The sequence below is a fragment of the Herpailurus yagouaroundi genome, unplaced genomic scaffold (genome assembly GCF_014898765.1).
Source record: "Herpailurus yagouaroundi ecotype Mexico unplaced genomic scaffold, PumYag 160, whole genome shotgun sequence".
Lineage (NCBI taxonomy): Eukaryota > Metazoa > Chordata > Mammalia > Carnivora > Felidae > Herpailurus > Herpailurus yagouaroundi.
The window spans coordinates 19,164,410-19,188,705 of NW_024412401.1; the positions used below are offsets into that span (position 1 = coordinate 19,164,410).

General features: G+C 47.7%; 1 protein-coding gene and 1 long non-coding RNA gene across 3 annotated transcripts; one reads left to right on the plus strand and one right to left on the minus strand.

Annotated features, from left to right (window-relative positions):
• Positions 1 to 478: 478 nt before the first annotated feature.
• On the minus strand, positions 479 to 13,990 carry NOL6 (nucleolar protein 6). The gene is made up of 26 exons (XM_040481477.1): positions 13,797 to 13,990; positions 12,548 to 12,754; positions 12,346 to 12,462; positions 9,291 to 9,470; positions 8,754 to 8,922; positions 8,388 to 8,522; positions 8,140 to 8,303; positions 7,931 to 8,051; positions 7,668 to 7,726; positions 7,482 to 7,583; positions 7,163 to 7,278; positions 6,837 to 7,014; positions 6,538 to 6,660; positions 6,216 to 6,364; positions 5,990 to 6,065; positions 5,621 to 5,761; positions 5,360 to 5,477; positions 5,127 to 5,281; positions 4,860 to 5,023; positions 4,253 to 4,405; positions 3,920 to 4,017; positions 3,021 to 3,145; positions 2,809 to 2,898; positions 2,214 to 2,408; positions 1,996 to 2,097; positions 479 to 1,773 (listed from the first exon to the last, which is right to left on the minus strand). Exons 1-26 carry the CDS (start codon positions 13,848 to 13,850, stop codon positions 1,624 to 1,626), a joined length of 3,441 nt encoding a protein of 1,146 aa, XP_040337411.1. The 5' UTR covers positions 13,851 to 13,990; the 3' UTR covers positions 479 to 1,623.
• A 37-nt stretch (positions 13,991 to 14,027) lies between these two features.
• On the plus strand, positions 14,028 to 21,311 carry LOC121034578 (uncharacterized). 2 transcript variants are annotated; one of them, XR_005792515.1, is made up of 4 exons: positions 14,028 to 14,141; positions 20,180 to 20,243; positions 20,675 to 20,783; positions 21,054 to 21,311. It is a non-coding gene; the product is annotated as an uncharacterized LOC121034578 (long non-coding RNA). The 2 variants fall into 2 exon arrangements; XR_005792514.1 differs by lacking the exon at positions 20,675 to 20,783.
• The last annotated feature ends 2,985 nt before the right edge of the window (positions 21,312 to 24,296 follow it).

The following is a 24,296-nucleotide window of genomic DNA, read 5'->3' on the forward strand; positions in this document are numbered from 1 at the left end:
CCTGATAGCCAGGCATCAATCTCTTCACAAACAGGCCCATGCCTGCTGCTGAACCTTTCAGAAAATGAGGATAACTAAAAGCACATACTTCACAGGGCTGGGATTGTTGCATGATCACGTTCCTGCACATAAGACGTAAAAAAACGGAGTGCCCAGCATTTACCAGGCACTCAAAATGTCAGCTGCATCTTAACTCTCAGGGTGCAACTCATTGTCACCTCCACACTCATTCTAGGCAGAGATTACAAATTATGATTCCCTTGTCCTTAAAGCATTTTGGTGGGCCTGCTTGCTCTCCATCTGCCTGGCCTAGATGCCCCTTCTGCACACACCTGCATCCTACTTGAGCATTGTCCTGGGTACCACGAAGGTGCCAAGAAATCTGTTCAAACATGTTACCTGCCCCCAGAGAGTTTACTTCTAGGAGACAATGTTAAAACTATGTGAAAATGGTAGAAAAGCCAGGAACATGGGGAAATTAAGTGACTTAATTTTAAATCAGAGTTTAAAACAACAGAAGAGTTCACGCCCTGTATGCAACTACGAAGTAAACTGAACAGACAGTAATTGCTCTCATGTTTCAGACGAGAGAAAGAGCACCTCAGGCTGGGGGCGAGGGAAGGGTTGGAGGAGGAAACACTATTCGAGCTGAGTCTGGAAAAACAGCCAGGATTAGGGGAGACGGAGAAGGGAGAGGCTGCTGCAAGTGGGGTGTGGACTGGGGTGAAAGGAGGCAGCACCACCCCCCACCCTGGCACTAAGAGCTCCTGGAGAGCAGGACTTGGGGCTTGTTCCCCCCCACACCCTTACTGCAGGGATGCAGTGGGGACAGTGTGTGACATGAATGGGCAGATGCCATGGAGCCGGGGGACTGAGACACTGAGCAGCCAGGACAACGCTGAGCGCTTTCTGCAGCTCTCCCAGACTAGGGGACCATCTGTCCCCCTCACCCCTTCACCCCTTCGCTGGCTCATTGGGTACCCAGCCCCTCCTGTCCTCTGTGCTTTCCCCTGGTGTACCCTGGAAAGTAACATCACCCACACAGGAGAGACCCGTGTCCCTTCAATGGGCTCTATTCATACATACAGAGCCCCTTTCCCACTGCTCAGTGCAGATATTCTGTGACCCTCAAGAAGTGCTATACCTTCTCTGGACCCCATTTAAAGGCCTGACACTGCCCTGAAGGGCATACTAAGGTGTAGGCACACATCCTGGCAATGGGAAGGGGAGACAGCCTCAGCCTTGGGCAAATATCCTCCTCTCCACACTTGTGGAAACATCCTAGGAAGAAAAGGGAAAAAAAAAAAAAAAGCCCAGACTAAGGCTGACAGGTGGATGGATCTCCTGGGTTCATTCAGTTCGCTGAGCTGGCTTGCCCTCCTCTTCTGGAAGTTCAGACAGGCCCAGAGGACTCTGTAAGAAACCAGGCCCCTGCTCTGATGCTGAAGCATCAGACAGAAATTTGGGGCAGGGCTTTTCTAGGGGAACATCTCAGTGTATTTAGGCCAGCAGGTACTCCATGGAAGATCCGTACGCAACGAGGATGGAGATCATGCCATTGACATCTTGCTCCAGAGGTCTGAAGTCCGGCTGTACACCTACAGCTTGCTCCTGGGGTGGAGATCACACAGTCCACCTCTCACTTCGGGCCTCCACAGCCTGTACCAGGCCTTCACCCAGGATGGCAAAGTCCTCCAGGATCGCTTCTACATTGGGCACCATCACCAGCTCCCCACTTTGAGACACCACCATGTGCCCCTTTGTGTTGGATGCCTAGGGGAACCAGAGAAATATGGACTGAGGTGTCACAGAGGCACACCCAGAGACACCAAGCCGGGTGGGGGTGGGGAGCAGTAGCAGTAGCAGTAGTAGAGATCGACACACAAGACACATGCTTCACACCTGACCCATGCAGTCTGCCACATACAGACATGCATGCCCACATGGAACCACATGAACACACTTGAGAACAACACTTATCATCAGCCAGCACACCTTGAAGGGCTGGGGCTGGAAGCTGGTGGGCTTCCAGAGAACACCAATCACCTCTCCACCATGCTGGTCATAAAAGAAAAGGGCCAGGTCCCCAAAGGCCTCCTAGGAAAGGACAGGACATAGATAATATTACACATAGACATCTGAGAGTCACCTCCATGGCCCCAGCTTCACCTGGAAGCCCCCTCCCCAGGTTTAGTCAGCCCTTTAGGACCTACCCTGAGCTGTGCCAGATAAAGCTGAGGAGGATCGTAGCCCAGCACAGGCATCAAGGACGAGGGCCCTGGCTCATTGAGCAGGCCACGGCAGAAGGAGGCAGCTGGTGAGTCCACGGCTTGGCGGTGCCGGGGGATGTGGCGGGGAGACAGGCGGATCAACACATCATACATATCCAAGGGTGGCCGGAACACTGTCTGAGGGAGTACCGTAGTGCCCACTGGGAGTTGGGAGCTGGACCACAAAGTCTTCCACGTGCCCACCTTGGTTCCCTCTTTCCCTTTTGTCTGACCCCCCCATTAGGGGCCCAAATGTTCATCTGAAGGTGGGAACATCAAGCCCCAGCTGGTGTCAGCCAGCTTCAATCTGTCAGGAGGAGCACAGGCTACAAGTGTGAGGCCTGGATAGAGCCAGGGCCCTGGTTCTCCTGCAGGTTCCACCACTGCCAGGCACCATGGGCAGTATCAATGCCTTCTGTGGATTCAGTCTTGCCAAACAAGAGGGCTGAGCATCCTGTGAGAGCCCCTATAGCTCCAGATTCCCAATGTTCAAAGACAGAATCCCTAGAACCCGAGTCACTCTTGGTCAAGGGCTTACCCTGATGTCCCCAGGCCCCCGGGGATCCATTAGCTGCTTCTCTAGGACAGGCAAGGCCTCGGCTGCCAGGACCACAAGCTGCTGTAGGATCTGAGGGGATACACACAATCAAATACATCAAACCTGAGTGTGGGTCTTTCTTAGCTCATGCTGGGCCTGCTTTCTCCTTGGGGGAGAAGACCACAAATTTAGAGGTAAGGATGGGATTGAACCTGGGGTGATGGTCCATCCTGTGTCCATACAGAGTTTTTACGATCCTGGGGGGTAAGGATGACCATGACCGGGAGTTGTCTCCGAGCTGCCAGGAAGCCACTGCGGATCTCCACCTGCTCTTCCACTGTGAACAAGAGGGGGTCCTGGGTCAGCCTGCCCCCTTCCCCAGCTCTACTACCCCAGATCTTCCTACTGTACACCCAACAGCTGCCCATCACAGGGATTTTCCAGTGCCCCTCCCCCAAAGGACAAAGGCAATGTAAAGGACACCATGTTTGCCTCAATTGGGTGGGGCGTTAAACTCTCAGCCTCAGCCCAAAGGCAGAATTTTCCACTGCCTGGCACCCCATTCTAGTTTCCGGGCCGACACAAGCTGAGGCCTGCCCCTGACCCCCTTCCCACCCTATGCTCCCACACACCTGGGGAATTAGGAAGCTGACACCCTCCTCTCTGCTTGGACCGGAACTCCTCATGTTACAGATGAAAATCATCACCCCCACTCACCAAGAAGTCTGGACATCTATTCTAACCTGGATCCTTCCCTGATCCCCACAAGACTTCTCACTTGGTGTTCAGGGTCCCCCTTCTACTCTCCTTTCCCCTTCACAGCCCCCACCAGGTAACTTGTTTACCACCTCGGTCCATTCTGTTTCTGAGCATCATAGGAACAAACCATAGCTCTATAGCCTTAGAGCTCCCTAAAGCCTTGACTGGGCCTCTTCCTCCTAGTAATTCCCCACCCCAAGGCATCAGGGTCAGGCACAGATATCTGGGAAGGGGAAGCCACGAAAAAAGCCCTATCTAATAGACTGGCGTGGAAAACCCTTGTGTGCCCTATTGCTCTGCAATCCACAAAGGTTTTTTCTTGCAGGAGTCTGACCCCAGTCCTACCACTTACCAGTGAGCTCATTGTTGAGGTTGACAATAAGGGGGTTGTTCTTCCAATCAAAGGTTGATATCAACAAAAGGAACCGAAGGAAGCCCACCTGGGGGGAGCTGAGAAGAAGGAATGAGCAAAGGGTCTGGGCCCAACCACACATCCCAGGGCTTTCCCCACAGCCTAGACAGTCTAGACCCCTCAGCATGGATGGGGGTGGGAGGTGTCTTAGAACCTCTTCTGTCACTTTTTTTAGCTACCCTTTCCCATTTGGACTGAAGGTACAGCCTAAGGGACAACAACTGGCCCCAAGGGGAACTTTCTGGCTAGAGAAAAGATGGAGTTCAGAATCACCTGGGAGGGGTGAAGGGCTCAGGGTGCAGGAAAAGAGCAGCAACCACCAGGTCCAGGCTCTCATCGGTGAGCCCCTCACCCAGAAGCTGGGCGCGCACCCACCGCTTGGCCAGCCGTGCCACACCTGAGAAGGCTGGGTGCTGCTGCTGGAGTCTGTCGGGGGAAGAGGGAAGTGGCAATGAGACTCAGGCACTCAGGGCTCAAGAAGAGTATTTCTGCTCTACCACCACTATTTATTCAACCTTTACCCAAAGTTGCCCTCTGTACAGAATCTCACATGCCCCTAACTAACACCCCAACAGATCAGTCCTATAAAATTCCCATTTCAGGGGCGCCTGGGCGGTACAGTCGGTTAAGTGTCTGGCTCTTGACTTTGGCTCTGGTCATGATCTCATGGTTCTGTGAAATTGAGCCCCACATCAAGTTCTGTGCTGACAGCACAGAGCCTGCTTGGGATTCTCTCTCTCTTCCTCTCTCTAAAAAATGAATACATAAACCATGGTATAAATTTATACCAGGTGGCCTCCCAGAGAGACAGGTGGCCAGGAGAGCAGAATAGAAGCAGGCAAGGATCTACAGACAGAAGAACCTATGCAGGTGGCCGTACCCATGCAAGGCACTGGTGAGCAGGGGCAACTGCCTTGTGTCCCTCTCAAGGCGGAGGGAGGCAGGCGTGTCCCTCAATGAGATCATCCCCTCAGGGCTCCGCATTTCCCTCAGGATCTGGGGCTCCCGCTGATAGGCCACACGAATCCGGAACACAAACCCATCCTGTTCAAAGAGGGTATGGGATGGGAGACACGTGTCAGCATGGGACACCCTAACACCCTGTGCCCTCCCTCTCTGGGGAATCCCTACCCTACACCAGTCTAACCTTGAGGACATCAGTGTGCATGGCTGTGGCACGACACTGCAGCCCATGCTGTTGGGTCAGCAGCTCCGCCAGGCGCAGCTGGAAGGCAGCTCGGACCCGGCGTATGGCCTCAGCATCCTGTGGCCACTGACCACTGCCTTCCAGATGACATACCACTAGGAAGAAAAGAGGTTTCAAGACTGCAGCATGGAGTGGGAACAATTTCTCTCATCCCCTCCCAAGAGGATCCTCACCAGTCATGGGCTCCACATAGGCTGGACAGGGCTTGTCAGGCCGAGGCAACAGCGAGGCCTGCTCTCGCAAGTGATCGTAGAAGGAGTAGGCTGGTCGGACTGGGGTTGGTGGGAACACCTATGGAAGATGCAGGGCTGAGGTAGGGGCTCAGGACTGAGAAAGTGAACACAGTCAGGAGTTGGAAAGGGGAATACTGGAGGAACGGGGTAGAGACAAAGAATCGCTAAGCAGAAAAGGCTTCCTGCCACCTTCCACCTCACCTCAGTGTAGCGCAGTACTGGATGAGCTCCCTGCACAGCAGACACAGTCAACGGGAGACCTTCCAGCCCCCACAGGAGGCGGCTGAGGTCATCGTAGCAACGCACTGCTGCTGCCAGGGCTTCCTCACCTGTGCTGGAGGTCTGAGAGGGAGAACACAGTCAGTCAGGAGGCCAGGACCCTACAGAACCCCACCACCACCCAGGATTTTGCCACAGCTCAGGCTGCTGCAGAGCCAGCACCCCCTCTGCTGGACACTATGAGAAGTGCAGCCCGGCTGAGGTGTGCTCTCCACCCCCTACCTAATCTGGCCACACAAGCTACTCTGCAACCCCTAGCCTTAACCCTTAGCCCTGACCCATGACCATTACCTCTTTTGGGCTTTGGATCAACGCGTCCAGAAGGCCCCCCACATAGCGGACACAGGTATCTGGGATGTCGGCATGGCTGGGAAAGGGGCAGAGACTCAGTGTGGGCACTGAGGAATATGGAGAATGCTGCTGGACATTCGCTGCTCAGCCCAAAGCCTGGGCCAGACCCTCCTAAAAGGCTCCCCAACCCACCGGTGCTTCCCAGCATCCAGATGCTAACACTCACAGTGCCAAGAGATGGGTGACCACCTGGTGGGGAATAAGGCGCTTCTGGGCCATAGAGGCTGCCTCCCAGACCACAGCTTCCCGAATGGCTCCATCCTGGAAACGCCGAAGCTCTGAGCGAAATCCCCAGAACTGGCGGAAGTCAGCAGCCTGAGGAAAGGCAATGGGTGGTGGAAGAAATCAACAAAGATGGGCTTTACCAGAAATCCCCAACAGGACTCAATCCAGGTGGCATGAGGACGATCCACCCTACTCCTGCCAGTGCACGGCTTGGAGTTCCCAAGACAGAGCCAAATCACCCCCCAGACCCCAGAGCTCCTCACCTCGGGCTGGTTGGCTTCCGGACCCAACTCAAGGACACTGGTCAGCCCCTCAGGCCGGAGGAGCAATCCTAGGGTCAGGGTCCCAGAGTCTCTGTGCTTCGGTGGATCCTGGCTAATGTCCCACTATAGGGTGTAAAAAGGCTGAGTTCAAGCCAAGAATGCCCCAGCTTGACCTGGAAATCCAGTTTCCAACTAGGTAGAAAGATCTAGCTAGAGGGATAGTGTGTCTTTTGTATTCCCTGAGACCCTAGATCTAGTCCTCCTTAAACCCACAAACTCCCTACCCCACAGCACCTCACCTCTAAGACTGGGGGCCGAGAGTGGGCCAGCAGGTGAAGGCGGGACCCCAGACCCTGCTCCAGGAGGGTGGTCAGTGAGCCCAAAGCAGCTGAAACATAGTCCCCACCAAGATCCTGCAGCTCTGGCCACAGCTTTAGCCGGTGACATGCTGCCTGCAGGCGACTCAGTGGATGGAGACTAGAGGGACAAAGAGACAGAATGAGGTACTACTGACCCCAAGTACCACCCCCTCCCCAAAACCAGGAACATCTGAGCACTTCTGCCCCACCACCGTAGCTACAGGGAAAAAGAACCCACTGACATAGCCTGTCAGCCATAAACTTACTGCAAGACGTGGTCAAAAGCCCGGATCATGGGTTTGGGAGTCATCAGCAAAAACTGGAATCCATCATCAGCTCTGCTGTCCAGCAATGCCATAGACAGCCGTGCCTCGTGCTGTACCTGGGGCCACAGGGTAAGCAGGGAACTCACATGTGAGATTATCACCACTATAGCCCTCCCTTCAGTAACCTGAGGGCTCAGACCAAGAGACATGCCTGACCTAAGCTCTTTGGAGAAGAGTTTCTGGGGTTCTGGTACTGATAGAAGGGACACAGTCTGGACTGGGACACCTGGGGAATCCAGGAATGGGGAACCATTGGTACCTGGTGGTAAGTAGAGGCAGTGACATCAGCACAGAGGTTGAGACAGCCTGAGGAGTCCAGGAAGACAACAGAGAAGGCCTGATGGAAGTCAGCCAGGGCCGGCTTGGAGGCATAAAAAAGAAGCCAGTCAGGGTTGAGGCCTTACCTTCAGGCCTCCTTGCCCAGCCCCAGCCCTGCCCCACTCACCAAGGAGGGATCTGAGCTGAGACATAAGCTGATCCCATTGACTGTCAAATCTGTGGTGGCTGAAGTGAGCCAGAGAAGATGGGTATGTCAGAAGGTATCCTCCTCCCTGGGGACCCAGCACTAATGACACTCTCCCTCCTTCCTGCCTCCAGAATTCAGTTTGCTCTTCTGTCTTATGTTAAGAAACTGAATGACCCTTGATAGGATGAGAGGATTCACAGGATGAGTAGAACCCTTGGCCTCTCTGAGTCTAGCCACCTTACCCAGAAACTGCAAGACGCTTCTCAGGACCTGGTAGCCACTCATGGTGGTGTGGATCTTGCGTGTGGACACAAGGAAGGCAACCAGCATGGAGACAAGGAACCCACTGAACCCTCCCAGGCCCTGAAAAAGAGATGGAAACAGAGAGGCCCAAGCTCAGAGCCAACCCGCCACTCAGTGAGGCAGGGAAGCTGGGCCACTCCCAACTCACCTTGTCCAGTTCCCGCTGCCGCAGCCAGACCTTCAGAAGTGCCACGCCATCCTTCAGCCCCAAGGCTGAGCCCAGCACAGTTGACAGCAGCTGCACATGAGACTCAAGGGCCATGTCCTGCAGAACCCATGTATTATAGTGGGGAGTGGGAGGCTCTGGGCTACCTGTGGGGGAGGGGAAGCCATGAGAAGAGAAATCCCCACAACACTCTTCCCTTCAGCTCCACCTTGACACGAGTGCCTGCTCACCATCCCCTGGGGGACTCTGCCCTCGGTACCAGGCAGAGCGCACATTGTTCTTAGATGGCAGCAGGCGGCACAGGCGGAAGAAGTCAGGTGGAGGGCATGGATGCAGACGTACAGTGACCAGGCGCTCATCCTTCCCTGGGGGAGACAGGGAGTGCTGAGATCCTTCCAGGTGGGCCTCTGTGCCACCCTCCTCCTACCTGAGGGTACCGGGTACCATGCCCTCCCACTTCAGAATCTGAGGTCTTTGTACCTTCCCCCTCAAATCTGAGGCCTAAACCTCTCACCTTGGACTTGAGGCCCCATGCCCCCCCCACCACTGAATTTGTCACTCCATACTGCGCCTTCAGCCCAGTATGTGCCTCCCACCATGTGGCCGAAGTAGGAGCGAGGGTTTCAGGTGGCATCCATTGGTGTAAGAGAAGCGAACACTGCCAAAGAAGGGGTCTTGGCCCAGGTGGTGAGCTAACTGGGCCAGGTAGAGAGCACGCTTGCGGAAGTAGCGCTGGTTCAACCCATCCTTGTCCTGTAGGAGCTCCTGGAGAGGGTCAGAAAAGAGAGAGATGCCCAGGCACTTAAATGCTTTTTGTTAGAGAGCTTGGAGGCCAAGATGAAGCCAAGGTGAGTCACAGTTTAGAAACCTCAGGGAGTTTTGCTGGCCAGAGTGCCTGAACCAGGGCCAACAACACCATATCTAGTTCTCAGATGACGAAGGCAAAGTTCCAAAGGGCAGCAACTGGCCCAAAGGCACATTTAAGCTGCCCTCAAGATGATAGCAGTGATCTGCTCTTTTGATTTCGAGTTCAGATTTCAATCCCCTGGTAAGTGGCAGGTGGGAAAGAAAGACCCAAGAATTTGTAGGTGGTGAAGCAGCAGTCTCTCCATTCCCCAAACTCTGGACCTCACCTTGGGCATGGTCACTGCCATATCCACGTTAATGTCCGGCCGGACGCAGGTACCCAGAAGGTAGCTGCCCACAACAGTGACCTGGGCTGGAGGCAGGAAGCAGAAAGAGCCCTTCACAGTATAGGGCACTTGGTGGAGGGGTACTCGAACCCCAGCTGGGAGCCAGGTCTGGTCAGTCAGCTGTGGGGACAGAGACAGTGATACATATTATTTGACTGCCTCCCTGACATGTCCCCTTGGTGTCTAGTAGACATGTCAAATTAAACATAACACATTTGAGGGGCACCTAGATGGATAAGTAGGTTAAGTATCCAACTCTTGATTTTGGCTAGGTCATGATCTCGTGGTTCATGGGTTTGAGCCCCACATCAGGCTCTGTGCTGAGGGCATGGAACCTGCTTGGGATTCTCTCTCACTCTCTCTCTCTGCCCCTCATCAACTTGTGCATGCATGCTCTTTCTCAAAATAAATAAATAAACTTTAAGAAAATAAAAACAAAAATAAACACATCAATACATTTGAAGTCAAACTCCCAGTCTTTCTGTAAACACATCCTCTCCATTAAGGCAACTTCATTCTAGTTGCTCAAGCCCAAAACATTTAAATCACCTGAACTCGTCTCTGTTAAAAACATCCATTTCACTTTTAAGAGCATCCAGACACTAACCACCTCTACTTCTCTATCCTAGTCTGAGATGCCACCATTTTCCAGTGGATCACCGCATAATAGGTTTCTAGCTAGTCTCCCTGATTTTATCTTTATCCCCTTCCCTTCTACCTTTAACACAACAGCCTGAGTGAATTACATTCTTAAAAATTATCAAGGACCCTCAAAGAGCTCTTTTTATGTGAGTTATATCTATACTTACCGTATTAGAAATTAAAATGAGAAATTAAAAAAAAATTTATTACTTTTAACTTAAATTTTAGTTAGTTGACATACAGTGCAATATTGGTTTCAGGAGTAGAATTCAGTGATTCATCACTTACAACACTCAGTGCTCATCACAAGTGTCCTCCTTAATACCCATCACCCATCTAGCCTATTCCCCACCCACGTCCCTCCATCAGCCCTCAGTTTGTTCTCTATCATTAAGCGTCTTTTGTGGTTTGTTTCCTTCTCTTCCTCCCCCCACCCCTGCCATTCTCATATGTTCAGCTGTTTTATTTCTTTTTTTACTAAAAAAAAATTTTTAAATGTTTTATTTATTTTTGAAAGACAGAGAGACAGAGCACAAGCAGGGGAGGCGCAGAGAGAGAGAGAGGGAGACACAGAATCCAAAGCAGGCTCCAGGCTCTGAACTGTCTGCACAGAACCTGATGCACGGCTTGAACTCATGAACCGTGACATCATGACCTGAGCTGAAGCTGGATGCTTACCCGACTAAGTCATCCAGGTGCCCAACACTTGTTTTATTTCTTAAATTCCACCTATGAGTGAAATCATATGGTATTTACCTCTCTGTTTGCCTTATCTCACTTAGCATACTACAGTCTAGCTCCATCCACGTTGTTGCAAATGGCAAGGTTTCATTCTTTTTGATGGCTGAGTAATATCCCATTGTATATGTATACCACATCTTTATCCATTCATCATTCAATGGACATTTAGGCTCTCTCCATAGTTTGACTATTGTTGATAATGTTGCTATAAACATTGGGGTGCATGTACCCCTCGAATCTGTATTTTTCATCCTTTGGATAAATACCTAACAGTGCAATTGCTGGATGGTAGGGTAGTTCTGTTTTTAGTTTTGTGAGGAACCTCCACACTGTTCTCCAGAGTAGCTGCACCAGTTTGCATCCCCACCAACGGTGCAAGAGGGTTTCCCTTTTTCCACATCTTCACCAACACCTGTTGTTTCTTGTGTTATTAATTTTAGCCACTCTGACAGGTGTGAGGTGTCATGGTTTTGATTTGTATTTCCCTGACAATGAGTGATGTTGAGCATCCTTTCATGTGTCTGTTAGCCATGTGGATATCTTCTTTGGAAAAGTATCTATGTCTTCTGCCCATTTCTTAGCTGGGTTATTTGTTTTTTGGGTGTTGAGTTCAGTAAGTTCTTTATAGATTTTGGATACTAACCCTTTATCAGATGGGTCATTTGCAGATATCTCCTCTCATTCTGTAGGCTTTTAGTTTTGTTGATTTTTTTTTTTTTTTTTAGAGAGAGAGTGTGTGAGCAGGGAAGAGGGGAAAACAGAGACAGAAAATCTTAAGCAGGCTCCGTGCTCAACACGGAGCCTAACACAGGGCTCGATCCCACGACCCCAGGATCACAACCTGAGCTGAAATCAAGAGTCAGACATTTAACCGATTGAGCCACCCAGGTGCCCCTGAGTCAACTTTTTAAAAATGAAGCTAGATCACATCACTGTTACACCAAAAAAAACGTCCCATCAGTGGTTCCTCTTTTTACCCAGAGCCACAGGCAGTCCTTGTTTCGGTTTAACGAGGCCCTGAGTGAAATGCCTCCTTCCTCCATTGCCTTTTTGAACTCGTGTCCTTCTATTTTCCCCTCATTTAATCCAAGGAACATACCAGACTTACTACTGCCTTTGAACCTTTGTGCTGACTATTCCTTCCTTAGATATCTACATGGTTGACTCACTTCCTCCAAATCGTCAGACTACTGTCACTTCAATGGGGCCTACCACAACTACCCTATTTAAAATTGCAAACCACTCCCACCCTCTGATATTCCCACAATCCCCTTACCTTGCCCTACTTTCTCCTTTTTCCAGTGTTTACCATTTACTAATATTGCCACTCAGTTTACTCATCGTGTTTATTGTCTACTATCTATAAGTCCAACACTAGAAAGTAGGCTGCTTTGTTCACTGATGTATCCTAAGAACACAGCTAATGCAACGAACATAAATGTTTGCTGAACAAATGAACACATGGTTGACTGTACTTCCAGTTGAACCTCCTGGCAGTGAAAATGAGCTCCCTAGGACCCCACGCCCTCTGGAGAAGAGCAAGGCCTTGTTTCAGCGGCCTACACTGAGGACCTCTCCTGGACTTCCCAGTTCTTCACTCTACCTGCGTTACCTGTGTCTTAGGAGTTGAGGGCACCTTCAGGACTCGCTGGTTGACCTCCCGTAGGAAAGCATCGATCCGCTCCTTCTTCTTCTCCGACAACCTTACTTCCTTTAGTAGCTCCTCTACCTGTAAGAAGAGATAGGGGTAAGTTCTTCAGCCTCAGGATTCCAGGGCCATCCCTCTAACCCAAGCCCCAGCCACCCAGTAGTACCTGCAAACGAAGCAAGCTAGAGTGGAACAGACTCTCAGTCTCCCGAAGGCGGTTTAGCTCCTCATTGGTAGGCTCCTTGTACAGTTCTGCCTGGCTAAGCTTCACTGGCTGCAGGAGACTCTCCACTGGAGACCCAACCAAGGTACACTTCTTAGAGTACTCCTTCTTTCTTTCCTGGCATGTGTCTTCCAGAGCTAGTTCCATCACCTGTGGCCAATGAGAAGAGAAGCCAATGTGAGGTCAAAGGTGTGTAGCATGCACTGCCTAAAATGTCACCATGATAGGACATGGATAAATGCTTCACAGGCTCCTGTTCACTCTTTTGAACGGAAGTCAGACTGCAAAACCCAGGATTATCATTACTTGGAAGAACATTACTGAGCTCTAGTCTTAAAACTCCTGAGTTGAGGGTTCCCTGTCTATTTGACAGCACAAGCATGGAGATTGGCTTGGAGCTGGAAGGGGTAGTAGTTGACTGAGCCCTGACCTAAACAATGCCTGAGCTCCTTGTATTTCCAGATACCACGCATCAGGAATCTTCCTCTTTTGCTGGGTTTGTCCTGGGAATTCACAAATGCCATCTCCACTCTTGCTCTATCCAAATCCTGCCAGGCTCTAACCTGCCAGCAATCCCTGACTGTAGATTACATCCGTATACATTAAGTGGTCAGTGCTGGAAAGAGCTAAAACCTACTGCCTCAGGAAAATATACTCAGTAAACCATCCAATCTTCAGTAATCCCAGAAGAAAATGTACACTTGAAGGAAATCAAGGTTTCACAGGTAGTATGCCTACTCTGTCAGCAGGCATGCACACCCTCCACACCCTGGTCTGCAGAATCCTAAACCTTCTTCCCTACAGCCATGGGCCCCGCCTCTACCCCACAGTCCTACACTGGAGAGAGCCTTACTGGAGGGCTCCAGAAGAACCACCATGTGCCCTCCGTTACAGCGGCGAGCACAGAACTAGGCACAAGAGGTCAGATCTCATCCAATGACAAGAAAGAGAACCTGGTCGGGGAAATGACCGACGTCACAGAGCTTTCGAAGGAGTGAGCTCAGTAAACTTTATTGCTGCTATCCAAATAACGCCAGGTTCCCCCTGGGTCTGTCTCGGTGCGCCAGACTGGCAACATGGGGGAATAAGGCTCCTCCAGAAGGGACGGCCATCCTGTCCCTCGTCGGCGAGCTGTCAGGCTCTGCCACCTCTTGCACGTAGAACATTCCTCCCTTCCAGATGGCTCACCCACCTCCGGGTCCCCAGCAGCTGCCCGATGTTGCGCTCCCGCAGGGGCCGGCCCCATCACTCGGAGTCCAGGTCTTGCTCACGCACTTTGGTTCAAAGCCCACGTGCTCGGCACTTCTTCCCACCCTGGCTGAATTGCTGAACCCCCGCCACAGACCTGCTGAAATCCCGCCACAGAATTGCTGAACCCCTCCACAGAATAACCGAAGCCTCACAACAGAACTGCCGAAGGCTTGCAGCAAAGTCACCGTACCCAACGGGAAACTTCCCGCACCCAGCAGTAAACTTCCCGCACCGCGTGGGGACTACCCTCGTGCCGCAGGACTCCGCCCAGCTCCAGAGCCATTGGGTGAGTGCCCGATGAGTCGCTGGCGATTGGTATCTGTCACTCTCCAGGACCGCCCATCGTGGGGGAGGAGCCAAACAGTGTTCTCCGATTTACGGTCTCTTTGCGACGCCAGACCGGAAGCCTGCCTGTAGTTTAGCGGTCGCTTGCTTTTCCTTATTTCCGCCGCTTGCGTCGAAGGGGGAAGGGCGGAGCTAGTTTGGGCACTTGGGATTGTTTATTTATACCAGTGGTTTCTATCCTTTTTTTCCATCCACCACATCGTCTCAGTTGTGTCGGTTTTGTCAATTCCACCTCCAAAATATACCTTGAATTCGTTCATTCTTCACTGCCTTTAGTGCCAAGTTTAGTCCAAGTCACATCATCTCGTGCCTAGATTATAATACCTTTCTCCAGTTTATTATTAAATTTTCCAAATCTACCCCAAAATTGTAATATTAATATAATGAACTCTCATATATCCTTCACCTACCACCCATCATAACTTAGTGATAATGTTTTGTCGGATTTGTCTTGTCTTTTAGGTATTTACATACTGTTTTGCAGAGCCACTTAAGAATTAGTTGTGCACATCCCTGAATACTTAGTCATTGATCTACCAAGAACAAGGACTAATCATAGTCCAGTTATAAAATTCAGAAAATTTAACCTCTATCAGTACTATTCAAATTTTGCTGATTATCCCAATAATACCCTCTACATAGTAGTATTTTATTTCCTGATGTAAGAGCATGCATCAATTTGGTTGTCACGTTTCTTTTCTCACTCTTAATCTGGGATATTTGCTGAGCTCTCCATTTTTTGGTCTTTTATGACAACATTTTTGAAGAGTATAGGACAGTTTTATTCAATAGCTTTTTACTTTTTATTTGAGTACAATATATATGTATATGTGTGTATATGTATACATAATTATAGATGTATGTACATGTACACAAAAATTACATACATACACATATGCATATATAATTCCATACATGCCTATATAATCACACATATATGATTATATATACATCTGATTATGTATATACATATGTATACATGGAGGAATTACATAAGGTAATTCTTCCTAATTACATAAGGTTTGAATATGTATAAACCAAACATACCCATGTTACCAGCTCCCAGAAAAGCAGAACATTTCCTGAACCTTTAGAATCTCCCCTCATTCTGCCATCTAGTCATCATGCCTCAAGAGTAACTACTATCCTGACTTCTAATAGTACCGACTAATTTATGCAATAGCTTTTAAAGGAATTTTTCACAAGAGTGGTCTTGTCCTTCTTCAATCCATTTCCATGTAGTTGCCAGAATGAGTGTCTTGAAACCATCATTCTCTCATGTCACTTTCCTCTTAAAAACTCATCATTCATATTAAATACGAATTTTAATAAAACCTCAATCAGTATGGTCCTTCACTGGCCATGCCATCCTTTTTCTTGATACTCCACCCTTGGAAAATAAAGAACTTAATGTTCTTTTTTTTTTTTAATTTTTTAAAGTTTAGTTTTGAGACACAGAGCATGAGCAGGTGAGGGCAGAGAGAGGGAGACACAGAATCTGAAGCAGGCTCCAGACTCTGAGCTGTCTGCACAGAACCCAACATGGAGCTTGAACTCACAAACTGCCAGATCATGACCTGAGCCAAAGTCAAACACTCAACTGACTGAACCATCCAGGTGCCCCAAGAACTTATATCATGTTCTTTCACATCTCAGAGACTTGAGCCAAGCTGTTTGCTCTGCCTGGAACACTTTTTCTCGACTTTTTCTCTGCTTCAGTTATCAGCATAAGTATCACATCTTTAATTAGGCCTTCCTGATCATCTGATCTGAAATATGTTTTTCCTTATCTCATCATCCCATTTGTTTCTTTTTAGCACTTTTTTTTTACAATTTTTTGATTGTTTATTAGTTGTCTCTTTGTTTTTGACTGTGAATCCATGAAAACAAGGACCACGTCTACATGGCCAATGCCTAGCACACTGCAAATACTCAGTAAGTGTTTGCTGAATGAATGAATGTGACCACTGTCAACCTTTATAGCCTTGTCTCTGACCATTGTTTCTATCAAATTTTATGCCCCAGCCATATTGAACTACTTGGAGTTTCCCTAGTTACCTGGCTTTTTGTCCTGGGCCTTCAAACTTGCTGTCCTTTTTGCTCAGTGTCTTGATTGTTTTTTCCCCAGCTTTATTGAGATATAACTATTGTATGACATTTTTTAAAGATTAAAAAAATTTTTTTAATGTTTATTTATTTTTGAGAGAGAGACAGAGCGTGAATGGGGTAGGGGCAGAGAGAGAGGGAGACACAGAATCCGAAGCAGGCTCCAGGCTCCGAGCTGTCAGTACAGAGTCCGACGTGGAGCTCAAACTCACGAACTGTGAGATCATGACCTGAGCCGAAGTCTGGCGCTTAACCGACTGAGCCACCCAGGTGCCCCTACATTTTTAAAAGATTTTTTAAGAGGTGTCTGTGTGGCTCAGTCAGTTAAATGTCTGACTTTAGCTCAGGCCATTATCTCACGATTCAAGCCCCATATAGGGTTCTCTGCTGTCAGCTCAGAGCCTGCTTCAGATCCTGTCTCCCTCTCTCTGCCCCTCCCCCACTTGTACTCATGCTCTGTCTCTCAAAAATAAATAAAACATTAAAAAATATAAAATAAAGTCTATGAAAAAAGGATTTTTAAAGGTTTATTTATTTTCGAGAGAGAGAAAGCACAAGTTAGGGAGAGGCAGAGAGAGAAAGAGAGAGCGAGAATCCCAAGCAGGTTCTGCAATCAGTGTGTAGCCCAACACAGGGCTCAGACCCATTAACAATGAGATCATGACCTGAGCCAAAGTCAGAAGCTTAACTGACTGAGCCCCCCTAGCTGTTGTATAGGCCCCTAGCTGTTGTATAATATTAAGTATAAGCTTTGCAATGTGATAATTTGTCATATGTATATGTTGCAAAATGATTACCACAATGATGTTAGTTAACATATTTAACACATCCTTTACCTCACGTAAATACCATTTGTTGTTGTTGTTATGGTAAGAACAAATAAGATCTATTCTCTTAGCAACTTTCAAGTACACAATACAGTATTGTTTACCATAGTCACCATGCTATACATTAGATCTCCAGAACTTATTCCTTTTTTAAAAAGTTTATTTATATATTTTGAGAAAGAGAGCATAGGGGAGGGGCAGAGGGAGTGATTGAGAGGGAGAGAGAGAGAATCCAAAGTAGCTCCACACCCAACATGGAGCCTGATCCAGGGCTCAATCTCATAAACTGTGAGATCATGACCTGAGCTAAAATCAAGAGTCAGATGCTTAACCAACTGAGCCACGCAGGTGCCCAGAACTTATTCCTCTTGTAACTGGAAGTTTGTATTCTTTAACCAATATCTCCCCATTTCCCCTACCCCTATCCCCTGGCAACCATAATCTACTCTGTTTCTATAAGTTTGGCTTTTTTTAGATTCCACATATAAGTGAGACCATGCAGTATCTGTCTTTCTCTGACTTATTTCACTCAGCATCATGCTCTTAATGATCATCAATGTTGTTACAAATGGTAGGATTGCCTGCTTTATGGCTGAAGAATGGTTTTTTTATATAAAATTTTTAAAGTTTATTTATTTTGAAAGAGACAGAGACAGTGCAAGTGGGGGAGGGGCAGAAAGAAGAGGGGGCAGAGAGAATCCCAACAGGCTTCGTGCTGCCGGTGCAGAGCCCAATGTGGGGCTCAAACTCATGAAAACCTGAGATCATGACCTGAGCTGAAACAAAGAGTCAGATGTTTAACCAACTCAGGCACCCAGGCTCCCCTGACTGAAGAATGTTTCGACTGTTAAGGAAGATTTCCTGGAGGAGACGGGTCTGTGCTAACTCTTGAAGCATAAGTTGAGTTTGGATTGACTAAGAAGATGAATCAGCACCATTGAAGTTTAACAAGCCCTGAGGAAGATCAGAGAGTTGAGAGATAAGTCAACCACTCATTCTACATTGGATGACACTTAAGAAATGGCAAGCCCTTGGGGCGCCTGGGTGGCGCAGTCGGTTAAGCGTCCGACTTCAGCCAGGTCACGATCTCGCGGTCCGTGAGTTCGAGCCCCGCGTCGGGCTCTGGGCTGACAGCTCAGAGCCTGGAGCCTGTTTCCGATTCTGTGTCTCGCTCTGTCTCTGCCCCTCCCCCGTTCATGCTCTGTCTCTCTCTGTCCCAAAAATAAATAAACGTTGAAAAAAAAAAAAAGAAAAAAAAGAAATGGCAAGCCCTGTGCTCAGTGTCAAGGATAAAGAGATAAGTAAGACATGATGATCACAAGCCAGAAACCTGGGGTAATGTTCTTGCCTTCATTGTTTATAGGCTGGTCCCTCTATTCAATTCTTTTTTTTTTTTTTAGATTCAGCTTTGACCTTTATTTAAGAGACCAGATGGGTTGTCCCAGGAACCAGGTGTCAGCCCTAAGGCCAAGCAAGGCTGGAAAGCCACATCTGGCCCTGCTTCGCCCTGAGCTGCAGCCTCAGCCCCAGTATCCTGCTTGCTACCAGCAAGCGGAGATGCAGGTGCAGGTGGAGGGAGCCCTAGGAGATTGGACGTTGCTATTGACTCATTAAAACAAACAAACAAATAACAAACAAAAACACCCAAAACTATTGATTTGGGGCTTTTTCCTAAACAAACAAAAAAAAGTACACTAAGCTTCTATGTTTCCTGTGACAGGTCATCTGGGGTGGTGGGGGGAAATCTGCATGACTCCCCCTCCCCAACAGCAGCATAACTTCTGTATAATCCATCATCGGGGGCAGAGGGTGGGCACATGGAGGTTATTGGCTCTTGTGTTCATTTAAATGCAACCTCATAGAGGTTTATTCTGCCCCTGCCCTGCTTCCATTTAAAATTGCATTCACCCCTGATGTGCCTGGCTGGCTGTGATGGTAGACAATGCAACTCTTGAATCCTACCATGGGTGTAGAGATCACTTAAAAATAAAATCTTAAAAACAAAAACAAAACAAAACAAACAAACAAAAAAAAACCAACCTGCACTCAACCTCCCAAAAGAATAATACAAATAAAAAATAAAATTGCATTCACCCCAACATTTTCAGTTTTAGGCTCTAATTTAGTCACCTTCATTAGTACTCACCAAAACTTGCAATATTATTTGTCTAGTAATTACTGATTTTTGTCTGATTCAATCTCAGCCACTAGAATGTAAGATCCATGACGGCATAACTAAATCATTAAATCATTTAGCATAGGGCCTGTCACATAGCAGGCAATCAATAAATATTTATTGAATGAATAAGTGGCTCTTAAGAGCATCTCAGAGGCTGGGAGAAAGATGTAAACAAATAATTGCAGTATAGCATTGGAGGCGATGTGTTATGTGTGGATCGTTATGGGCACATTAGAATAGGAATATTACAGGGCTTTGGTTAGGAGCAATCATGCTTAAGTGGGATAACCAAGGTTCAACTCCAGGTTCTGCCATTTACTCACTGGGTCACTTTTTTTTTTTTTTTTGGAAAGAGAGAGCTCGTGGGCAGGGGAGGGGGCAGAGAGAAAGAGGGAGAGAAAGAATCCTAAGCAGGTTCCTGTGCTGTTAGTGCCGAGCTTGACACAGGACTCCATTTCATGTTACACGGGATCGTGACCTGAGCCGAAATCAAGAGTTGGACGCTTAACCGACTGAGCCATCAGGTGCCCTACCTTGGGTAAATTTTTTAGCTTTTCTAACTTTTATTATATTCAGGAAAATAGATGTTCTAGTATGGATGTCATGGATTTTTGAGAGAATTAAACAGGAAACTACATGTAAAAAGTCTGTCACAGACTGATGCACAGCAAACATTAGCTATAATTATTAAAGGAAGATTGTGTCTCCTTAAGAACACTATTGAACTTAACATGTGTTAACATATGCAGAATTTAAAAAATGTTGGTCTCCTAAAGAGTCATTATGTAAGGTAAGAATTGACCTCTCCAAAGCAAATACTCCCACCTCTCATTTATCTTCCAAGATTTCTATATTTTCTCCCTTTAGAAGAAAGAATCATTTCAGAAGAGCCCAGGTTGAGGAGCACCAGGTGATACCATACAGACTGAGGGTAAGTGTCCTATTTTCTTCACCACCAGAGGGCACCACTAGTCAAGTCAATCTACCCGTCATAAAACACTTAGGAACTTTAGGAAGCTGTTTTTGCCCTTCATTCTTCTGACAAATATGTTTTGAGTACCTACAACATGCCAAACGTTGTAGTGGCTTGTATATAAAAAAGGAGCTTGTATAAACAAGACCTGTCATCCTTGCGGAATCTATAATATTGAGCACCTACTATGTGTCTGAGAGGTTCTATTAGACATGGGGGTGGAGGGTGGGGTTCAATTTGCTTTTGCTGTTTTCCTGCCCTTGGCTGTAAGCCCATGAGAACAATTACTCAGTGTCTACTTTGTGTCAGACAATGTGCTGGTTGCTGTGGATCCAGGCATGAATATGACACAGTTGCAAACTACTAATAAACAATGTCTTACCTGCTAGGATAAAAAGGCATGAGAAATTCTGTGGAAATAAGAGTTCTTCAGACCAAGAATGGAGAATCTTAAGTACATACTTCATTAACACACTAGGATATAAGCTTCCTACACAGGTATATGTTTATTAGCCACCTCCCTTAGGGCCATGGTCATTGTAGATATTTACTATGAGTTTGTGAGTTTGTTTGAAGCCAGGGAGCAGCTTCTGGTCTGTGTCAGTTGTATGTTCTAGTGGGTTAGGCTAGGGATCTACCATCTTCTGGGGCAGGGTGGGACTGTGATGAGTTTATGTGGGTGAAATGCTTTGAAGATGAACTTTCTGCCTATTTGTCTACTCACATCCTTGTTATTAAAGGTGTCAACATCATCTCCTACGTTTCCAGGTCAGCAATCTTCTTGTCCCTAAATTGAATGGTGGAAGAAGGGAAGTCAGAACCAGCAACACAGCATCATTTTGGGAGAAGGGGATGTATTGACTAAGACATTCTCCCTCCTCTGAAGTGAGCCCTATTTCCAGTGGATTTGGTTGCAAGCCCTAGAAAGTAGAGTTGGGAGCTAGGGAAAGATTCTTCAAAATATTGAGATCTCATCTCTGATGAAAAAGAACAACAAAAATAAATAAACAATGCTCCTTCATTGTGGATTGTGCAAAGTGACTTCCTTTTAAAGGGTATGGTATACAAAGGAGGTGAAAAGGGTTACATTACAGTGGACAGACCTGACACACTACCTCAGCCAGGTGATTGAGGTCAATATCAACACTGATAAATCATGTGGATACTATGTGCCCTGATATGATGTGATAAAAAATATCATTTTACTTCTGTGATCTTCCACCCCAAAACCTATAACCCACAAATTCTAATTGAGGGACATTACACAACATACTTGATTAGTACTCTTCAAAACCCTCAAGGTAATCAAAAATAAGGAAAGTCTGAAAAACTGTCACAGTCAAAGGAAGCCTAACAAAACATAAAAACTAAATATAGTGTGGCATCTTAGAACAGAAAATGGACATTATGTAAAAATTAAGGAAATGTGAGTAAAAACTTTAGTTAATAATGTATCAATATTGATTTATTAGTTATAATAAATGTACTATATTAATGTAAGATGTTAATAAGGGAAATTGGGGTGCCAGGTACATGGTAACTCTCTGTAGTACCTCCTCAATTTTTCTTTTTTTTTTTTAAATTTTTTTTAACATTTATTTATTTTTGAGACAGAGAGAGACAGAGCATGAACAGGGGAGGGTCAGAGAGAGGGAGACACAGAATCTGAAACAGGCTCCAGGCTCTGAGCTGTCAGCACAGAGCCCAACGTGGGGCTCGAACTCACGGAACGTGAGATCATGACCTGAGCCGAAGTCGGACGCTCAACCGACTGAGCCACCCAGGCGCCCCACCTCCTCAATTTTTCTATAAATCTAAAACTGTGTAAAAAATTGTCTACTGAAAAATCAAGGTGCCTGGTTGACTCAGTCAGTGGTGTGTACAACTCTTGATCTTGGAGTTGTGAGTTCAAGCCCCACTTTAGGTGCAGACATTGCTTAAAAATAAAATCTATTTATATTCATTTTTGAGAGAGAGAGAGAGAGTGTGAGTGCGAGAGGGGCAGAGAGAGAGAGAGAGAGAGAGAGAGAGAGAGAGAATCCCATGAGGTGCAGAGAGAGAGGGAGAGAAAGTGTGGAGCCTGGAGTGGGGCTTAAGCTCACCCAATGCAGGGCTCGAACTCACAAACCCTGAGATCATAAGTTGAGCTGAAGTCAGATGCTTAATCAATTGAGCTACGCAGGTGCCCCCAAAATAAAATCTTTTTTTAAAAATGGAGGAGGTGGTGGTGCCTGGGTGGTTCAGTCAGTTGAGCATTGGACTCTTGATTTTGGCTCATGATCCCAGAGTTGTAGGATTGAGCCCTGTATCTGGCTCTGTGTTGAGGATGGAGCCTGCTTGAGAGTCTCCCTCTTAAACAAACAAACCATCAAATAAATAAATAAATTTTAAAAATGGAAGGGGTGGTAGCCAGAATACAGCTATGCCTTAGTATTTTTTTCTTTAAAGTTCCTATTTAAAGAGGCGCCTGGGTGGCTCAGTCAGTTAGGTGTCTGACCGCTTCAGGTCATGATTTTGCAGTTCATGAGTTCAAGCCCTGCATCGGGTTCTGTGCTGACAGGTCAAAGCCTGGAGCCTGCTTCAGATTCTGTCTCTCCCTCTCTCTTTGCCCCTCCCCCACTCTCTCTCCCTCTGTCTCAAAAATTAAAAAAAATTAAAAAAAGTTCCTATATGGATCATTTACCATATGCTAGTAACGCTGTATACAGATGATCTCATTTAATATTTACAGTTGTTTAAGTTAGTTGTAATTAATCCTCTATTACAGAAGCTGATGAATAAGGAATGGATAATGTAAATCGTGGAGCCAGGATTGGAACTTAAGATCTTTTCAATCTCAAAATTCTAAATGTATGGAACTCTCATAGTATCCTGACTTTTCTAGGAAATGTTTCAGCAGTTATCACAGGAAGAGCCTTCCCAAGAGAAATAGGTATTCTAAATCACCGGGATTTAAGACTGTCTCCCATCTCACTTCACTTACGATTAACTTAAAAGTCCCTCATTTCCAGGTTGGATCTTCAAGCTGAAAGGAACTGTAGGGGGTCAAGGTCCAAGTTCAACCACACTATTTCTTTTTAAGATTTTATTTTTAAGTAATCTCTACACCCCAAGTGGGGCTGGAACCCACAACCCCAAGATGAAGAGTTGCATGCTCCACTGAGCTAGCCAAGCACCCTCACAGTATTTCATTTTACCAATAACTGAGGGATAGCCAGAGCACTTGCCCCAAATCAGAGAAGGGCCAGGAACCCAGGTTCCGTCTGAGTTATTATTTCTCTCTTTATTTCCCACAACTTCCTCTTTGTAGTTAAGAGAAGTAGAAGTTGGCCTATCTGCCTTCCCCATTTCTCGGATGGGACTCGCGCCCCCCCCCCCCCGGGTGACACACTGCCCTCCAAGGACACACTAGTTTAAGGGCCCTGCAAAAGATATGTCGGGACAATTGTTCCTGCCCATAAGTCCCATAAACTCAGCACATTCTTGTCAAGCACCTACTGAGTGCAGGGACGGCGGACTTTGTGTCACGGGGAGGGACCTGCAGAGGAACAGAGTTCGTCGGAGGATGGCTGCGAAGCCTGTGGATACACATACAGAGAGGAAGGGAAGGCGCTGGGCAACTCTAGGACCAGTGGTCCTTTCCCGGGAGCTCCCCAGGAATCGCGGCGTCGAGCCGCACAACAGTCATTTGGGGCCAAGGGCATCCCCTGTGGCTACCCTCCGCCCCCACAGCCTCTTAGCCTTTAAGGGCGGGGGACACGCGTCAGCGTCACAAAGCGCCGCCACCGCGCCTGGTGGCGGAGAGCAGGCGGGGAAGGGGGAGGAAGAGGAGGAGGAGGAGGGCGAGCAGGGCGGGGGAGGGAGGGGCGTGCGCACGCGCGTCGGGCCGCCAGCCGCCGAGAGCCGCCCTCCCTCCTGGCGCGCGCCCCTCCTCCCTCTCACCCTCCCTCCTTCTTCTCGGCTCCGTCGCTCCCGCGGCGCGAGGCGCTCTAGCTCTTCTCCACCTCCTCC

Excerpts from the sequence above, each read along its gene's own strand:
- NOL6 (XM_040481477.1), bottom strand. The coding sequence starts at position 13,850 with ATGGGGCCGGCCCCTGCGGGAGCGCAACATCGGGCAGCTGCTGGGGAC. Across the intron at positions 12,463-12,547 it reads CTAGCTTGCTTCGTTTGCAG|GTAGAGGAGCTACTAAAGGA; the intron begins GTACTACTGGGT and ends CTCTTCTTACAG. Across the intron at positions 6,661-6,836 it reads CTCGGCCCCCAGTCTTAGAG|TGGGACATTAGCCAGGATCC; the intron begins GTGAGGTGCTGT and ends TACACCCTATAG.